Source organism: Colletotrichum spaethianum (assembly GCF_022836535.1).
Source record: "Colletotrichum spaethianum MAFF 239500 DNA, contig17, whole genome shotgun sequence".
Taxonomy (NCBI): Eukaryota; Fungi; Ascomycota; class Sordariomycetes; order Glomerellales; family Glomerellaceae; genus Colletotrichum; species Colletotrichum spaethianum.
The window spans coordinates 984,481-999,290 of record NW_026054787.1 but is presented as its reverse complement, the minus strand read 5'-3'; the positions used below and the strand labels follow the sequence as shown (position 1 = coordinate 999,290).

General features: G+C 53.9%; 6 protein-coding genes across 6 annotated transcripts; 2 read left to right on the top strand and 4 right to left on the bottom strand.

Annotated features, from left to right (window-relative positions):
• Window positions 1–140: 140 nt before the first annotated feature.
• On the bottom strand, window positions 141–1,586 carry ColSpa_07064 (fluoride export protein 1; the record flags this gene model as incomplete). Its single annotated transcript, XM_049273276.1, has 1 exon — window positions 141–1,586. One exon carries the CDS (start codon window positions 1,584–1,586, stop codon window positions 141–143), a length of 1,446 nt encoding a protein of 481 aa, XP_049129233.1.
• An 836-nt stretch (window positions 1,587–2,422) lies between these two features.
• Window positions 2,423–3,233, top strand: ColSpa_07063 (uracil phosphoribosyltransferase; the record flags this gene model as incomplete). Its single annotated transcript, XM_049273275.1, has 3 exons — window positions 2,423–2,614; window positions 2,675–2,774; window positions 2,827–3,233. The coding sequence occupies 3 exons, from the start codon at window positions 2,423–2,425 to the stop codon at window positions 3,231–3,233; spliced, it is 699 nt and encodes a 232-aa protein (XP_049129232.1).
• A 169-nt stretch (window positions 3,234–3,402) lies between these two features.
• Window positions 3,403–6,445, bottom strand: ColSpa_07062 (DNA ligase 4; the record flags this gene model as incomplete). Its single annotated transcript, XM_049273274.1, has 2 exons — window positions 3,403–6,198; window positions 6,338–6,445. 2 exons carry the CDS (start codon window positions 6,443–6,445, stop codon window positions 3,403–3,405), a joined length of 2,904 nt encoding a protein of 967 aa, XP_049129231.1.
• Window positions 6,446–7,003: 558 nt separating this feature from the next.
• ColSpa_07061 (uncharacterized protein) lies at window positions 7,004–8,026 on the bottom strand (the record flags this gene model as incomplete). The annotated part of the gene is made up of 3 exons (XM_049273273.1): window positions 7,004–7,572; window positions 7,777–7,868; window positions 7,935–8,026. 3 exons carry the CDS (start codon window positions 8,024–8,026, stop codon window positions 7,004–7,006), a joined length of 753 nt encoding a protein of 250 aa, XP_049129230.1.
• A 3,805-nt stretch (window positions 8,027–11,831) lies between these two features.
• On the top strand, window positions 11,832–12,717 carry ColSpa_07060 (uncharacterized protein; the record flags this gene model as incomplete). Its single annotated transcript, XM_049273272.1, has 2 exons — window positions 11,832–12,197; window positions 12,274–12,717. The coding sequence occupies 2 exons, from the start codon at window positions 11,832–11,834 to the stop codon at window positions 12,715–12,717; spliced, it is 810 nt and encodes a 269-aa protein (XP_049129229.1).
• A 108-nt stretch (window positions 12,718–12,825) lies between these two features.
• ColSpa_07059 (carboxypeptidase 2) lies at window positions 12,826–14,491 on the bottom strand (the record flags this gene model as incomplete). Its single annotated transcript, XM_049273271.1, has 2 exons — window positions 12,826–14,210; window positions 14,260–14,491. 2 exons carry the CDS (start codon window positions 14,489–14,491, stop codon window positions 12,826–12,828), a joined length of 1,617 nt encoding a protein of 538 aa, XP_049129228.1.
• Between the last annotated feature and the right edge of the window lie 319 nt (window positions 14,492–14,810).

The window sequence follows — 14,810 nt, the reverse complement described above, 5'->3', positions numbered from 1 at the left end:
TAGACAGCGGGACACGCTCCAGGATACTCAAAGGTCTATTAATCTCGTTAATGATTGCAAAGGTACATGCCCATGCATCGTGGTATTATCAGTAGAAGACCGGGGATCTTGAAGACCCGTCTTCTGGTTTAGGTTATACATCAATGTGTACACATCAACGGCCCAAACCCATCTGTCCACCGCATCGCTCCCATGATGACAACCAAAACCGCAAAACCCACCACCACACTCGACACACCATACACATACGCATGCCGCCTTCTCAGCGCCGTCAGCTCCGCAACCCACGTCGATACCGTCGTCAAACACCCGCAGAAGCCGTCTTCAACGCCCTGCAGCACCTGACACCCAACCACCCCGCCAAGTCCCGCGTGTCCCAGATCCCAGCACATACCCAACACGGCAACACCGGTGATGTTGACCGTAAAGGTGCCAACGGGGAATGCCGGCACCCGCGAATTGAGCCAGAGGCTCGCGTAGAACCGCGCGAGGCAGCCCAGAGGCGCAAAGACGAGGGAAAACACAGCCTGGCCGCGCCAGGCGTCATGGGGCGGAAAGATGGCGAGCAGGACTGCGCCGAGCCAGGAGCCCCAGCCGAGGAAGACCGCGCCGCGGTCCAGGAACTTGCGGCTGAGGGGGTAGGGAATGGATGGGGTGACGGGTTCGAGCGCTGCTGCGAGGTGAGCGCCGGCGACCAGGGCGGAGAGGGAGAGGGAGACGGTGGTCAGGATGACGGCAAGCATGGCCATGAAGGAGTAGCCGCCGTTGCGCGTCTCGGGTACTGCGCCGCCCGCGCCGGGGAGGTCGTTGCTCATCGCGAGAAAGACGTCGCGGATGAAGGACGAGAAGGACGTGAACGAACCGCAAAAGCCCGTGGCGAGGCCAATGTACAGGGGTATCGTCTTCTTGGTCGCGAGATGCGCCTTCTTCGCGGCAGCAAGGTCGACCGCGGCGCTGCCGTCCGCGTGTTGCTGCCGCCGTGCCTTGTGGATCTGGTCGTGGTACGTCGCGGTACCCCATTCGTGCTTGAACAGCTTGCGGTCCTCTGCCAGGAACCCCATTACCAGGCTCCCGCCCACGTTGGCCCACAGAACGCCAAAGGACACCGGCGCGCCGGGGTACGTCGTCAGGGCTTGGATGCCCAGACGGGCGAGGGTGCCGAAGATGGCGAAGAAGACGAGATACGAGAGGGTGTACAGCTCCGTCTCCAGCTTCGAGAGGTGCGCCACAGGCCGGGGCGGCGTCTCAGCGGACCCGTCCTGCTCGTCGCGTCGTCCATCCTGCATCTCAATGTCTGATGGCCTGCGGCCCTCTAGACTCGGGGCCTTATCTGTCCGGCTCTCGCTCGGGCTGTGAGCAACGGGATCCGCAACCGTTTCGTCGAGGTTCTCGTAGGCTTCCGGCACGTCGTACTCGACCGACCCGGCGTGTCGCGCGTCGATGCTCTCTTCGCTCCCCTTCAACGCGGGCATGCCGAAGGTGCCTCTGCGCTTGGAATTGTTGTTCATTGGCTCGCCATCGAAGCGGTTGTCACCCTCGCCAGGGTTGGCGACCAAGCCGTCCCCGCGAAGGTCGCCGTTTTGCATCGTGTTTTCCGACTGTGATGGTTTCGCAAGCTCGGTTCGTACAAGGTCATGACGATCGGTTTGGAGGAGGATTCGATCCGCGGCGTCGTCTTTCTTTCGGCTGGGTGATAGTCGTCATGTCAACGGGCATTTCGACATGTTGGCAAGGCGAGACAATTTGTTTTCGCATTGCCGGAAGCGGTTGGCGCTGTGAGGGACGTCATTTCCGGCCCCATTCAGACGGTAGATAGGTACGGCTATCTCGGGTCTCCCTGCGAATCGCGCACCCATGGTCAAGGCGTCCTGGTGGGGTTTCTCCTCACCGAGAAAGGCGGAGCACACCGAGGAGTGACATCCCACATGCCATGCTGGTGGTGTCGTGTCAAGGCGCTGGTCTAGATGGAGATGTCATGGACCACTAATCGACTTGTGGAAGGAAGACAACAATTTGAGAAGAACACGTTTCTAATAAGCGGATTGCTATCTCTCGTCCCTTCTGCCCCATGCACGCTAGCTATCAGCGTAACGCCCCAAGCTGAGCTGCAGGGCGGCGACCTCCGATGCCTCACCGGACGCCGGAGTTGACCTTGGTCGCTGCCCCTCCAATGCTAAATGGCGGGCGGGCGTCCGTCTTATCTTATCATAGCTCCTCCGCATGCACGCTGCCCCACTCAAGGTACCGGCGCTGATCAGGAGGACAAGGGGGACGGACGTTGGAGTTGGACCCCTCCTCGTCCAACCCGCTTCCCAACCTCTCTTGGGCCGCGTCTCTTCTTCCTTTAACTGCGTTTCCTCCCTTTGTTCTTCCGTAGTAACAATTCAAGTTGTTCAGTTCTAATATACTCGAATTTCCAATCATGGCTTCCTCAACAGCCCAGCTCCCTCCCAACGTCCACGTCTCCCAGCACCCGTGTCTCCGTGCGAAGCTCTCGCAGCTGCGATCCCAGTCAACACCGGCGCGGGATGTCAAGTCTTTGGTGAACGATATCGCGTTGATGGTGGCATATGAGGCCCTCGCCGCCTCAACAAAAACGACGGATGGTCCCAAAGTGCGATTGTGTCCCCAGCGATTCCATACAGGCAGTTCATGATATTGACAAGGGCCCCAGGACGCTACACCGCTGGGCTTCGAGTTTACCTCGACCCAAATCACACCCTCCCGCCTCTGCCTCGTTCCCATCTTGCGCTCAGGCCTCGGCATGGTAGAAGGTAAGACTGTCAACCTTTCCTTTTCCGTGTATCCTCACTAATACGCCCCCAGCCGTCCAAACCATCCTTCCAACCCCCGTCCCCGTCCACCACCTCGGCCTCTACCGGGAGCCCTCGACCCTCGAACCGGTCGAGTACTACAACAACCTTCCCAACCAGCTTGCTGTCGACGGCTCCAACTCGGACGCCAGCGATCTGGCCATCATCCTCGACCCGGTCATCGCGACGGGCGGCACCTGCGCCGCCGCCATACAGACCCTCCGCGAGTGGGGCGTCAAGCGCATCGTCGTCCTGGCAGTCATCGGTGCCGCCGAGGGCGTAAAGCGCGCTGCGGAAGAGTGGGCAGACGCGACAGACATCTGGATCGCGGGCGTCGACGCCGAGTTGACGCCGAACGGCATGCTGAAGCCTGGCCTGGGCGATGTCGGTGACCGGTTGTTCCTTACTATTGGCAAATGAACGTTCTTCCTATTGGGAAAAGACCTTGATTATAGTCATTGCAAGATTTTTAGCATTCATAGACGGAACCGGGTGCTGGAGTTGAATACAATAGCATTGATCTTGGGTACAAGGGCCATTCTATTCAAGCCAACCGTTACTTGTGCCAGGATTACTGTCTGGTGCCCCCTCACATGCGTGTGTATCTCTCCTCATCCAGCAGAGTCTTCTCACGCCAGCAGTCCTCAATCCATTCTGCAGTTATGATGTGCGGAACCTTCCGCCGACTGCTAACTTCTTGGCGAAAGTACTCTGCGGCATCCTTGCGTTGATCTCCCGTTCCTATGATCACAATATGCGTAGCGTCATCCTCTGCACTGCTGACCAGCCGGGCACCGCCGAAAATGAGATAGTTCCTAAGCTTGAGGGCTTTGACATCGTCTCCCACGCCGTCTCCATTTGCGTCATACAGGTGCACGACACACCGATGGAACATGAATCCCTTCAGCTGACCAATCCCATGGCCGCGCTCCTCCAGCTGGTTCACAAACTGCGCCTTGTTAAAAGGGTCGGTGTCTGGCTCTCGCTTCGGCATGCCCTTGAGAACCGCCCGGAGCTCCTCCAGGCTAATGTCCCGGGCGAAACTGTCACCATACATGTCTGTGTTTTGCAACGCAACCGTCTTGAGCGCCTCTGTTGCATGCAATAGGTGTCGCTCCTCATATGGCAGCAACATGGAGTCGTCGGCTTGCTCAAGACAGTCTTGTATCCACTTTGGTTTAATGATGTCGACGCCTCCATCGTTTTTCCCTTCTTTGAGTAAGCTTGCGACTTTGACAACGTTCTTATCGGCTAGCAGTATCATGTTTGACCGAGGCACCGCGCGCTGGGAGACCTGTCCCCCGTTCTGCTTGATCAATGTCTCAAGCTGTGCCTTGGTCTTCTTGAATGGCTTGAGTGACTCTGACAGAACGCAGAACTCGAAGCCATCAAAAAGCTTCGACTTCTCTCCCTCAAACTGCGCAGGCATATTCTCGGTCCCGGCGATCACCACCTCGCGCTTCACACGCTTGACGGATTTTCGCTTGCGGTTCTCGACGCTCATGGTCTTCTCCTTGGCTTCTTCCTCGACCCGCTTGCGAAGGTCCAGGAACTCCTGGATACTAAGTCCTTCGTCCCAGTTCTTGTCGGTTCTCAAGCGGCGGAAACGGGGAAACCGAAGGGTGAAGCCGAGCGAGAACTGGTCCGAGCTGCCGATGCTCGCTGCCTTCGCTTCCACGACAACCGAGTCGCGAGGTCTGATCCATACATCAGGTCTCTCAAACTGTCGGTCGCCGCCAGCGAGCTCGATGTATTCCACAGGCGGCTTTTTCGGGTCCCACTGTAGCCATTTGCCCTCTGTTCGGTGACGAATCTCGGCGTAATCTTCTGCCCGGAAACCGCCACCCACCTTGAAGAAGCTAAAACACTTCTCCGGGTTGGCGCCGGCTTGGATGTGGTTTTCGCAGACGCGGAGGCCGCACAAGAAACTGGAAAGGGCCCCGCCTCGGCGACCTGAGCCGTAGTAGCCGCCAATAACAACGCAATCCAACGACTCGCCGAACTCGGACATGTATTCGGGCTTTACCTTCAGCCAGTCGTCGTTTCGACTGTTGAGTCTATACATCGATCTCGGGTTCTTGAGGACCAGGCCTTCCGACGCCTCAGCGACAACCTTTCGAAGAAGTGGCTCTATAGCGTCCGGCGACGTCGCGGCTTCGTATTCATGAATCTCGAGCCTCCTGTGGACACCCTTCACCGCTTTGGACAAAGCTAGGCGGCGGTCTCGCAGCGTGTATTGGGTCAGCGGCTTGTCGTTTAGCAGCAAGATGTCAAAGACGCGGTAAAGCGGGCGGGGGCCGGAGTTGTTGTATGGATTGTTCTGCTCAGCCAATGCGGCTGTTTTGAGGGTCCCGAACGGCATGATTTTATCGACGTCAGGATCCCAGGTGATCATCTCTCCATCTAAGATGAGGTTTCGTACTCCGGTTGCAAAAGCATCTCCTAGGTGGCGGGTTAAGGCTCCCTTCTCATCTCTCAGGCCATTGCCGTATAAATACGTGTAATCTTTCGCTTTGCGGGACCAGAAACAAAAGCGCCAGCCGCCTGGGACGCTCGAGTCTTCTGTGACATGCATCTGCATGCGCTCGCCATCCAGCTTCTCTTCAATCCAAAATTCGGGATCTTCGTCGGTAGGTTGAAGGTAGTCAACCATCTTTTGGAAAGAGGAGGGCATTTGGAATTGTGCAAGTTGGGGTTGGAAACACTCCATGAGGCAGACACCTGTGTCTTCCTGTTCTAGTCGGACTTGGGGGTCGTAAAGTTCCCAGCAGACTCGTCGCAAGCTTGATGAGACGCTGAAGAGCGCCTCGCCGTCCGGATGCCACAGATCAAGAAAGGTCCTCTCGGTCGCTCCAACCTTCATCTGCTTCAGGATGATGCGAATGAGCCACATCAGTTCTTCGGAGTTCATGCGCTCGTAGAAGATCTCGAAGACCTCCAGGTTCTCCAACTCTCCCGTCGAAGCGGCAAGTTTGTCCAGCAACTCGTTGACCTCGGCGATTGTCATGTCGCCGACATCTGTTCGCATAGGTCGCTTGGCAAGAACCTCGAAGCACCGGCCAGCAAAGTCGCCAGCCAATCGCGACGCAGTAGTGTGGCCGGGTAGCTTCCAGTGAAGCAGGTTGTATCCGTCGTCCGAGTTCTTGTCGATCTTCATGAGCTTGACGAGAAGCTTGCCTATGGCGTTCTCCTTCAGCCCATAATTACCACGATCTCGATCTTTGTCGGGCATAATCAGTCGGAAGGCCGGATAGATGTCATTCCCCACATCGTTCCTCCATCTGGAAATGAACCGCTCGATGATATGTCGTCGTTGCTCCTGCGGCGATAACTTGGTAGGGCCATGTGGTCCCTTCTTGGCGCGGGGAGTGCCGCGCCCAGCTGGCTGTTTTTTGTTTTCATTGAGGGGATTGAAGAGACTTTTGAACAGCTCTGAAAAGTGCATTGTCTGCGAATGGTTGCGCGGCCGGTTGGGATATCTGATAAAGTATGAGTATTCAGGGTTAGGATAGCAGCAAAATCACCCACTTCTCGTTTAATTCCTCCAGAGTCATACCACCGGTCACATACTGCTTCTCTTCCTCTTCCAACGCCATCGGATTGGGCGACCGGTGTCGCTTGCGTTGGCTCATGATGGGCAGCTGAACGCGCAAGTCCTACCGCGGTGGATTGCTGAAATTCAGAAGAGAAGTAGGGGGTATTAGAGAGGTTTATGACGAAACGCGCGACCGGTTCTGTAAGATTTTCTAGGTGTGGACGCGATCTCTGATGCGCCGGGTGCAACCATGACTTATACCCATTTTGTCTGGCTGACCTGAAGCCGTTGGAGTTCAACAGTGGATTCGTTGCCTTGGGGATGCTGCCTAGAGGTGAAAGCATTAAAGCGGGTTGCGTGGGGCAGTCGCTTGGGTTTACTAAGCAGGAAAGAGGCAATATGGTTTTATTGCATTAAGAGAAAGAGCATCCCATGCCCAACACATTGGATAGAACCACCAAAAAGCACGTTCATCCATCAAAAACACTCAGTTGAAGAAACATGTTGCAGAAAGTCTGTCATTCTCTTTCAATGTTACCCTTCCTATAATCATGACCTGCATCGATCGTCTCCTGTCTCATCACACATAAACGATGGCCACCTGAGACAGGGTGCTACACACGATCTGAGGCGCTTTAACCAAGACAAAAGGCGTCTAGTTTTGAGAACGGCTGTTAATCGAAGAAGTCTCGCTGACTGCCTTCTCAGCATCCCAGCGCTGCTGCATGGGCTTATCCATAGTGTTCTTGCTCGCGTTCTTACGGCGCCACAGGAAGAAGGCAGCAAGGCCGAGGAGGGAGGCACCAGCGATGGAACCAATAACGACACCAGCAACAGCACCGCCAGAAAGACCCAAAGAACCGTTATCAGAGTCGGTAGCCATGAAGTCGGCGGCAGTGTGGGGGGTGTTTCCGCCAGAGTCGGTAGTGGTGACATTGACTGTCTTGTCCACGTCGACTTCGGGGTCGCTGACGGTAGCGTTGAAGCAGGGGATCGAGTTTGTGAAGACATCGACAAAGGCAACATCGGCGCAGGCATAAAACGTTTTACGCTTGGATTCGTCGTCTTCAAAGTTGGAGACGTAGAGCATGCGGTAGGTGGCGTTGGCGCCGGCCGCGGTGCCTTCAGGTGCGTTAGGGACCGTCACACAGGTATGACCGAGGTCGAGGCTGCCGACCTCGCTGGGGCCAAGGAAGGTCTCGAAGTCGGAGGCGGACTTGGGGTCTGCGAAAGGCGTCAGATCTCATCTAGAAATGGAACTGGTGATAGTGTGCTTTTGGGGGTGACTTACCGTTCTCATAGGAGACACTCAGGTGGACAGAGCGAGTGGTTTCTTGTGTGACGAGTGCGAGCTTACCATTGACTAGTTGTTTTCAGGTTTAGATCGAGGGAGAGATTTGAGGATTTGGGACACATGATTCAACTTACCCAAAGGAAACTCGGTACGAATACCGGGTCCATTAGTGGAGCCGCAAGGAGCGGTATTATCGACATCGGCGGACCACTCACGATCGGGGGGCCTCGACCGTCGTCAGTACGGTTGTGAGGGGTTTCTTTTTTTTTTTTTCCAAGAATGGCTGTCTTACCAGAGGAAAGCGGCCGGTCCCATCTTGTCATCAGCAATGACCTTCCCCAGCAGCATGCTGGCGAACACTGCGATGAACCCGGAGTAGACCATCTCAACTAAAGGATCTTGGGTGGTCGAACTTGATAAGTGTCTGAGAAGGGGTGAGGTCAGTCTCTAACAGAGAGATCGAGAAAGACCAAATGGTTGAAAGGTCACAAGTTGCTCAGCTTGCGATGTGAGGAGCGGCTTGAACCGAAAGCAGTCCGAGAGAGAGGTAGTGCGGGATGTATAGCCCTCCATATATGCTCACTGCTTGCTAGGCGCCCAGCCAGCCAACCGCTTTACATACCGAGAAGCACGGCGAGCTATGGTTGTCCGCTCGGCTGGCTCTTCCCGCCGAGATTGGCTTCAGCCGAAGAACCCGGCGCCAATGTCTCTGTCACCTGCACTCCCTATGTGTGCCCCTGCTGAAACCCCAGTGTCGTGCGGTTCCGCGCCTGAGAAAGTTGTCTGATCAACTCTTGTAACTAGGGGTCTGCAGGTTAATGGATTTTAACACCGCAGACACTTGCGGGGGGGCTCCATCAGGACCGGGATCACATCATATCTGATCATCTGATTAGATGTGTGCCCGGCCTCTCATTCGCCGAACACATCAATAGTGCCGCTCGGCGCGGCGAGCACGCATCCACTTTGCTCTGCAATGGGCTCTGTGCTAACGTCTGTTTCTCACTTTTTCTCGGGCATGATCACCGATTCCCGTATCTGCTCCGGCGGTGGTCTCTTGCTGACTGCAGAGTTTTTCTGGTAGATTGATACCGGAAACGTTCATCCGTAGGTGGTGCCAGCCCATCAACGTTTCTTGGTCTTGGTGATTGTCCGTTCCGAGCAACTGGTTCTGGGACGACCAATCGGAGTCGCTTAGAGAATTGACCTCGACCTCCGACGTCTATATCACCGCAACGACGGCAATAGCCCGCAAAACTTCATTCCTTTGCCATGAATAACGTCTGCAAGGTGGCAAAGATCGGAATTCGAGCACACTCTGCCATTGCTCCTCGCGTTTGGAGGTTATTAATGGACTCAAGATCGTACGCTGAATCATATTCGGTTCAACATTCCGGAACTGCAAACTTTTGTGAGCACACCCCAGAGGTTCGTTTAATCAGGTGCTCCACCTCGGAGTGTCGGCACGCTTCGTTCAGCAGGTCCGCGCTCAGACATGTGATTTTGGCAGATGCTACTTTGGGGATGATTGCGAACACTACAAATACTGGGGCATTTGGTATCCACTGAGCAAGATATGTCCACTTCTGATCCGTTCAGACCCTGCATCACACTCGCATGCTTCGAGCTACTGTGTCTTCCGACAACAGGCCAGCGGCCAACCTATCATCATTTGGAATCGTTCGCCAGAACGTTTTAAAGCGTCAAAGCTCTCTTCGTATGTTCCAATGTTCTGTTTCATCCTATGTGCTCTTTTAAGAAAATCGCATTGTTCTCGGCGTTTCCGCCATTGTTAAGAAGAAAAGAAGAATGAAAAAGATTGACAGATGGTGGCCTGCCAGAAAGTGATAGCCAGTTTGTGGCCGCATGCGTCAACACGATATAAGCTATCGAAACCATGCCTTAAATATGAGTGCTAATACACCAATTCAGTCGTTCTTTCCAAACTTCTAGTAAAAACTGCTCGTATTTCAGCCAGAGTACCCCAGAAACAAGAGTGGCCTAGGTCTTTGGCACCTTTGTTACCCAATACCTAGTAACTAAGTGGTAGGATTTCTCACTCAAGACATATGAGCCAGAGATCATAGTTACGGTTCACAATCGGATTCCTAGACCAGCTGGATTTACATAGCGTTCCGTCATTACGGCAGTGTTTCACTTTGTGTTGCAGTAATACCACGGAAAGCTCTAAGATTCTACATGACAGCCTACGCCTCAGGCACCATAACTTCAGATCTCTTGAGAGCATTGTAACGCCCCAGATTAAGTTCCTTAGCATGGGTAATAGTCGTTTAAAGGTAAGGTTGTGCAACCTGCACCCGTGTTCGCAAGATTATTCCAGGTGCCAGGGCATTTGCAGTTTGTGAAATGGCCAGTACAATCGTGGTAGCAGTCGCTTCCGCCGTCTGTTTGTTGAGTTAGTAAACCCTCTTCTCGAAGTAGTAAGAACATACAGGTGCAGTGAATCCAAGAGCCCCAGCAAGTGCGTGCTGTAGCCAGCTAGGCAATAAGGAGGAGGATGAATACTGTGACGATGTACATATTGGATCTTTGAACTAGGAAAGTTGATTTCGCTGAATGAACTTGAATTGATATTGATACTGAGAGGGGAGGAGGGTCCAGCAACCTGAAGGCTAGTTATATCTTTGTATTTGTCTCCCTAATTACTCATGCAATAGTATACCATCCATTTCTGCTATATCTAGGTCTCTTGAACACACCCATATCAATAAAAGAAGATTTAATAACGTTGATGCGACCTCAAATTTCGAGTCTGTTTTTGCTTGGAGTAATGACAGAATACGAGATCACACAAGACTCATGCAAATTCATAAAACACAAGCATCATTCATCCTGACTCCTGCTAAAATAATTTGACAGAATATTCAAACCTGCGACATTCAATCATAAACTTAATTCAAGTCAACTATTACACAAGAATCAAATCCCATGTATCACCTTAATCTGTCGACTCTACATAATACATGTTCCTGACTAATGAACAGAGACACCTCGTCAAACTTCCAAGCCATACTGACTTCAGCCTAAATTCATAGGTAGCAAAGAGGAAGGGGTATTCACATGAGTTAATAAAGAAAAAGGGATTATGATAAAGCATTCTGCTTCAATATGAGCATGGTGGTCTGTCTGGACTTAGTTCATATCGTTTTGCTCAGTTATCCGGCATAAATGGGCAAATACTTCATTTCTCATCGTCCAGTCGAGAAACGGGCTGAAATCGGGTGCAGTGAGCGCTTTATGGCCTGGGTGCAACTTCACAGAAGTGGCTTCGGACACTTTTTTGAGTGGCGGTCGTACAGTTGAAAGATGTGAGCCATGACATTCTACAGTCACGGGTTGCCTGGCCGCAAAATGCGAGATATCCCGAGTGTGCCAAGAGCCCACCATAATTGTACGCACTCTATTTTGGTTTCGGTAAGCTCTTCCTGCTCATCTTCATGATATCCATGACTCAACGAAGAACAACCACGTAATCATCCACCACTCTATCTGCGTCCTTTTTTTTTTGTCAAGGGCAAAGATGTACATTCTTGTAAGGTCGCCGACTATGCTAATGATCGAACCTAAATCCTTAGCTCTTCCAGTTACCCAGCCTTCATTTTAGGATCAAGCGTCTATGTCTCTTCTCTTTGGAATATGAAAATATGCGACATCTTTGTATTTCTGTGTTTTATAAGAGGCTGTCTTTGAAAAACCACTTACGGATTAACGGATTCTCTGTCGTCATCCAAACGGGACGACCGCATATCTCCGAAGGGTCAGGCTTCTACTTCAGCACAATGCCTTGACGATGCCTTGCGCATACGATGGCAGTCTGGTGCTTATCAACTCGCCAGTGCTAAACACCGGACCGGGTTTACATTTTGCGCAGCAGCATCGTCAACCCCGCACCAACATCGGCATTGTGAACCCGCAGAAAGATCGGAGCACCGGCCTCAATCCACACACCAGTGCGGCTGACTAACCCCACCTTCCCGGACCGTCCGCGCGCTCTTCCCCAACCTCGACCGAAGCAAGCCCACGTCAGGCATTCCAATCTACGACAAAACTCGGAGCATATCGCCTGGGTGCACCCCCAATTACTTCTTGGCGTCCTATTCATTCTGACTCTCACAGGTCGAATACACTGACCACGATCCCTGCCACAAAAAAAAAAAACACAGCGAAAATGGCATCCCGGCTGGAAAACCTTCCCCTCCCGCTGGCTACTCTCTTCCGCCGGCCCGTCCTATCAGCCATACTCACCTCCGTATCCACAACCATACTCGTTTGGGCCGTCCGCGACTACCGAGCGTACATCGCTCTTGGTCCCGGTGGTGTGCCCCATAATTTTGGAGGCTGGCTTCTCGTCACCCTTGGCATCCGGCCGTTCGCTCTCTCCAAGGCGTCGGCGACCTACACGGGCGACTACCCGGACGATGGAGCTCACGATGAGATCAAGGAGCTGCCGCAAAGGAAGGGGGGCCGAGCAGAGTTGGGAGGCATCGTGCCTCATCGCCAATTGAGTCAGCATGCGCCGGAGCGGATGAGAGAGGTGCGTCTCACAAAACGACCACTCCGCTGCAAAATGGATCTTCTGAGCCTCTGATGAGCTAACAGACTCACTGCAGTTCATTCAAAACCTCTTTGTCAACGCAGTAACCCAAAACCCAACCCTCTTGGAATCAAAGCTCTCCCTCTACGAGCGTAACAACCAAGCCATATTTGTCTCCCCTCAGGCCCTGGCCTCGTCTACCCCTCCCACGGCTTCTCACACGGCCCGGGGCGAGATCAGTCACCACCACCACGACCTCTCCATCCACATGTACCTCTCCCCCGCGGATGCCAAGCTTGCAATCACCAAAGGATGGGCCGAGCGCCACCGCCTCTCCCTGCCGCGGGGCTCGCTGTTGGCTGGCCGGTTCCACCTTGCCGACTCGTATTTGATGATCTACGGACCGCGTGACGAAGAGGAGATGGAGGTGCTGGCTGTTTTCTTGAAAAACGCAATCCGGTTCATGACTGGGAGAGACAACGTTAAAGGGATTGAGTGGCGTCATCGGGTGCCTGCGTGAGGGTTACTTTGATCACGTAGGAATGTGCTACTGATTTCACAATATGTAACAATATGTTCATGTGTATGTATTAGACTGTCTAAATTATCATTCATTATTATGGCTGGCTCAGGCCAAAACCCTGTAGATCGGGTACTCATCACCCTGCTCAACAGGCACAATATTGAAGCTGACATACGAGTCAATGTTCTCTGGCTCCAGGGCAACGAATGCAAGCGCGGCGTTCTTCTGCTTCGTGCTCACGAGGAAACTGCCGGCAGGCAAGTCCACCTCCTTTGTAAGCGTCGATGTAGCGACCTCGGCGCGAACGACACCCTCGTAGTATCCGGTCTCGAACACTGCGGAAGTAATGTTGTAAGCCTCGACGGTGCCCTTGTACGGCTCGCTGAGCGTCTCCACCTCCAGGCCAGACACTCTCAGACGCTCGGCCAGATCGGCCCAGGCGACGGGAATGAGGTAAGCCTCCGGGCGGGCGCGGGTGATGTTCGCGGTGACGGGCGTGGTGGAGAGGAAGTTGATGGGCACCTGCGTGAGGGAGCCGTTGTTGATGCTGACCATGGTGAAAGTGCGCTGAACTAGAGGCGAGGAGTCAGTGACGACGATCTCCGAGTTCGAAGACTTGAAGTCGGCGATCGAAGACTCGATGGTCGTGTACACCGTCTCGGCATTGTCGGCCGCAGTCTGTAGAATGCTCGAGGCCATTGTCAGACCGGCGACGGTGCGACGCTGGAACGCCTGGTCCGCGAGGAAGATACCGCGCATCTCGATGAGGAAGGTAACGCATTGCGTGAGGCCCATAGCGTTGCGGCCGATCTTGGCGTCCGAGCCGGCCTCGGCGAAGGTGGGCTTGAACCCGGGGTTGGTGCTTGTAGACCCCGTCACGTACGGCTCCCAGCGCAGGCCTCGGGACTCCATTGCTGTGCCAATGTTCTTAGCGAAGAGCTCTTCAGACAGCGTTCGAATATCCGGGTGGATGTTGAGGTTCTTGGCGGCCGAGAAAAGACCGTCGGCGGCGTGGTAATAGCTTCCGTAGCGGGACGTGGCGCTGTACTCGTGCATGTCGATGGCGACGTGGGGGTTGAACTCGCCAAACAGGGACTTGATGTCACGTGTCTGCTTCCGGGCGAGCTTCACGTGGTCACGGTTCGGGTCGTAGTTGGTGGCCAGCGTGCGCTGGAAGTAGGAAACGCCGTCGGGGTTGTAGCGCGGCAGAATGACAATGTCGAGCTTATCAAGGAGACTGGCAGCCCATGTCTGATTCGCGTCCAGAGCGCCTAGCAGAGCCAACAGGGATTGGTCTCCGGCAGGCTCGTTGCCATGCACGGCACCTTGGACCCAGACGCGGACTTTACCGGTCGAATTCGAGACCCTACGGGACAATTTGGTGGAAGAGAGGTGGAGGTAGGGGAACGGACGACCCTCCTCCGACGTGAAGTTGGCCTTGTTGTAGGTTAACCAGTCGTTCTTGTCAGCCAGGCCTTGGACAAAGGAGTCTATGTCTCATTAGTAGCCGTCTTTGAAGTAAACAACAAACATGCTTACCGAGGAGGTTATCGTCCGTCGGGCCCTTTGTGCCGTCTGGAAAGCCCTCTGGAATCGTGTCCGGGGTAAGGAAAGCTGGTGAAAGCAAGTCGACGCCCTCAATGTCCTTGAAGTTCGTAGCCACAATATCACTATCCTTGCGAACGGTTACGTGGTTGTAACCATACTTGGCCGCCTGAGCAGATGCAAGGAGGGATAGGCCAAGTAGGCCTAGACGAGATATGTTCACCATGGTGCTGTTCGTCTAGAATACTGAGTACCAGAACAGAGCCGAACTGGAAATCTGGCGATCAACTTTACAGAGCAGTGGGCGTAACGGCGTTTTTCAAACTTTATATCCTTCCCCGCCATCGCATCCCAACTCTCAGGGTACAACAAAATGGCTCCTCAACGCGTGGCCGAGGGCTGTTCCTGGCATGGCCGGTGGCTTGGCTGATCTCATTTGGGACCATGCAATTGGTAATACCAACAACATCGCAGGGCAAGCCGATAACAAGCGTCAGCGAGAGTCCTCACGGAGTTTATCAAAGGTTACATCAGAGCCAGCGTCA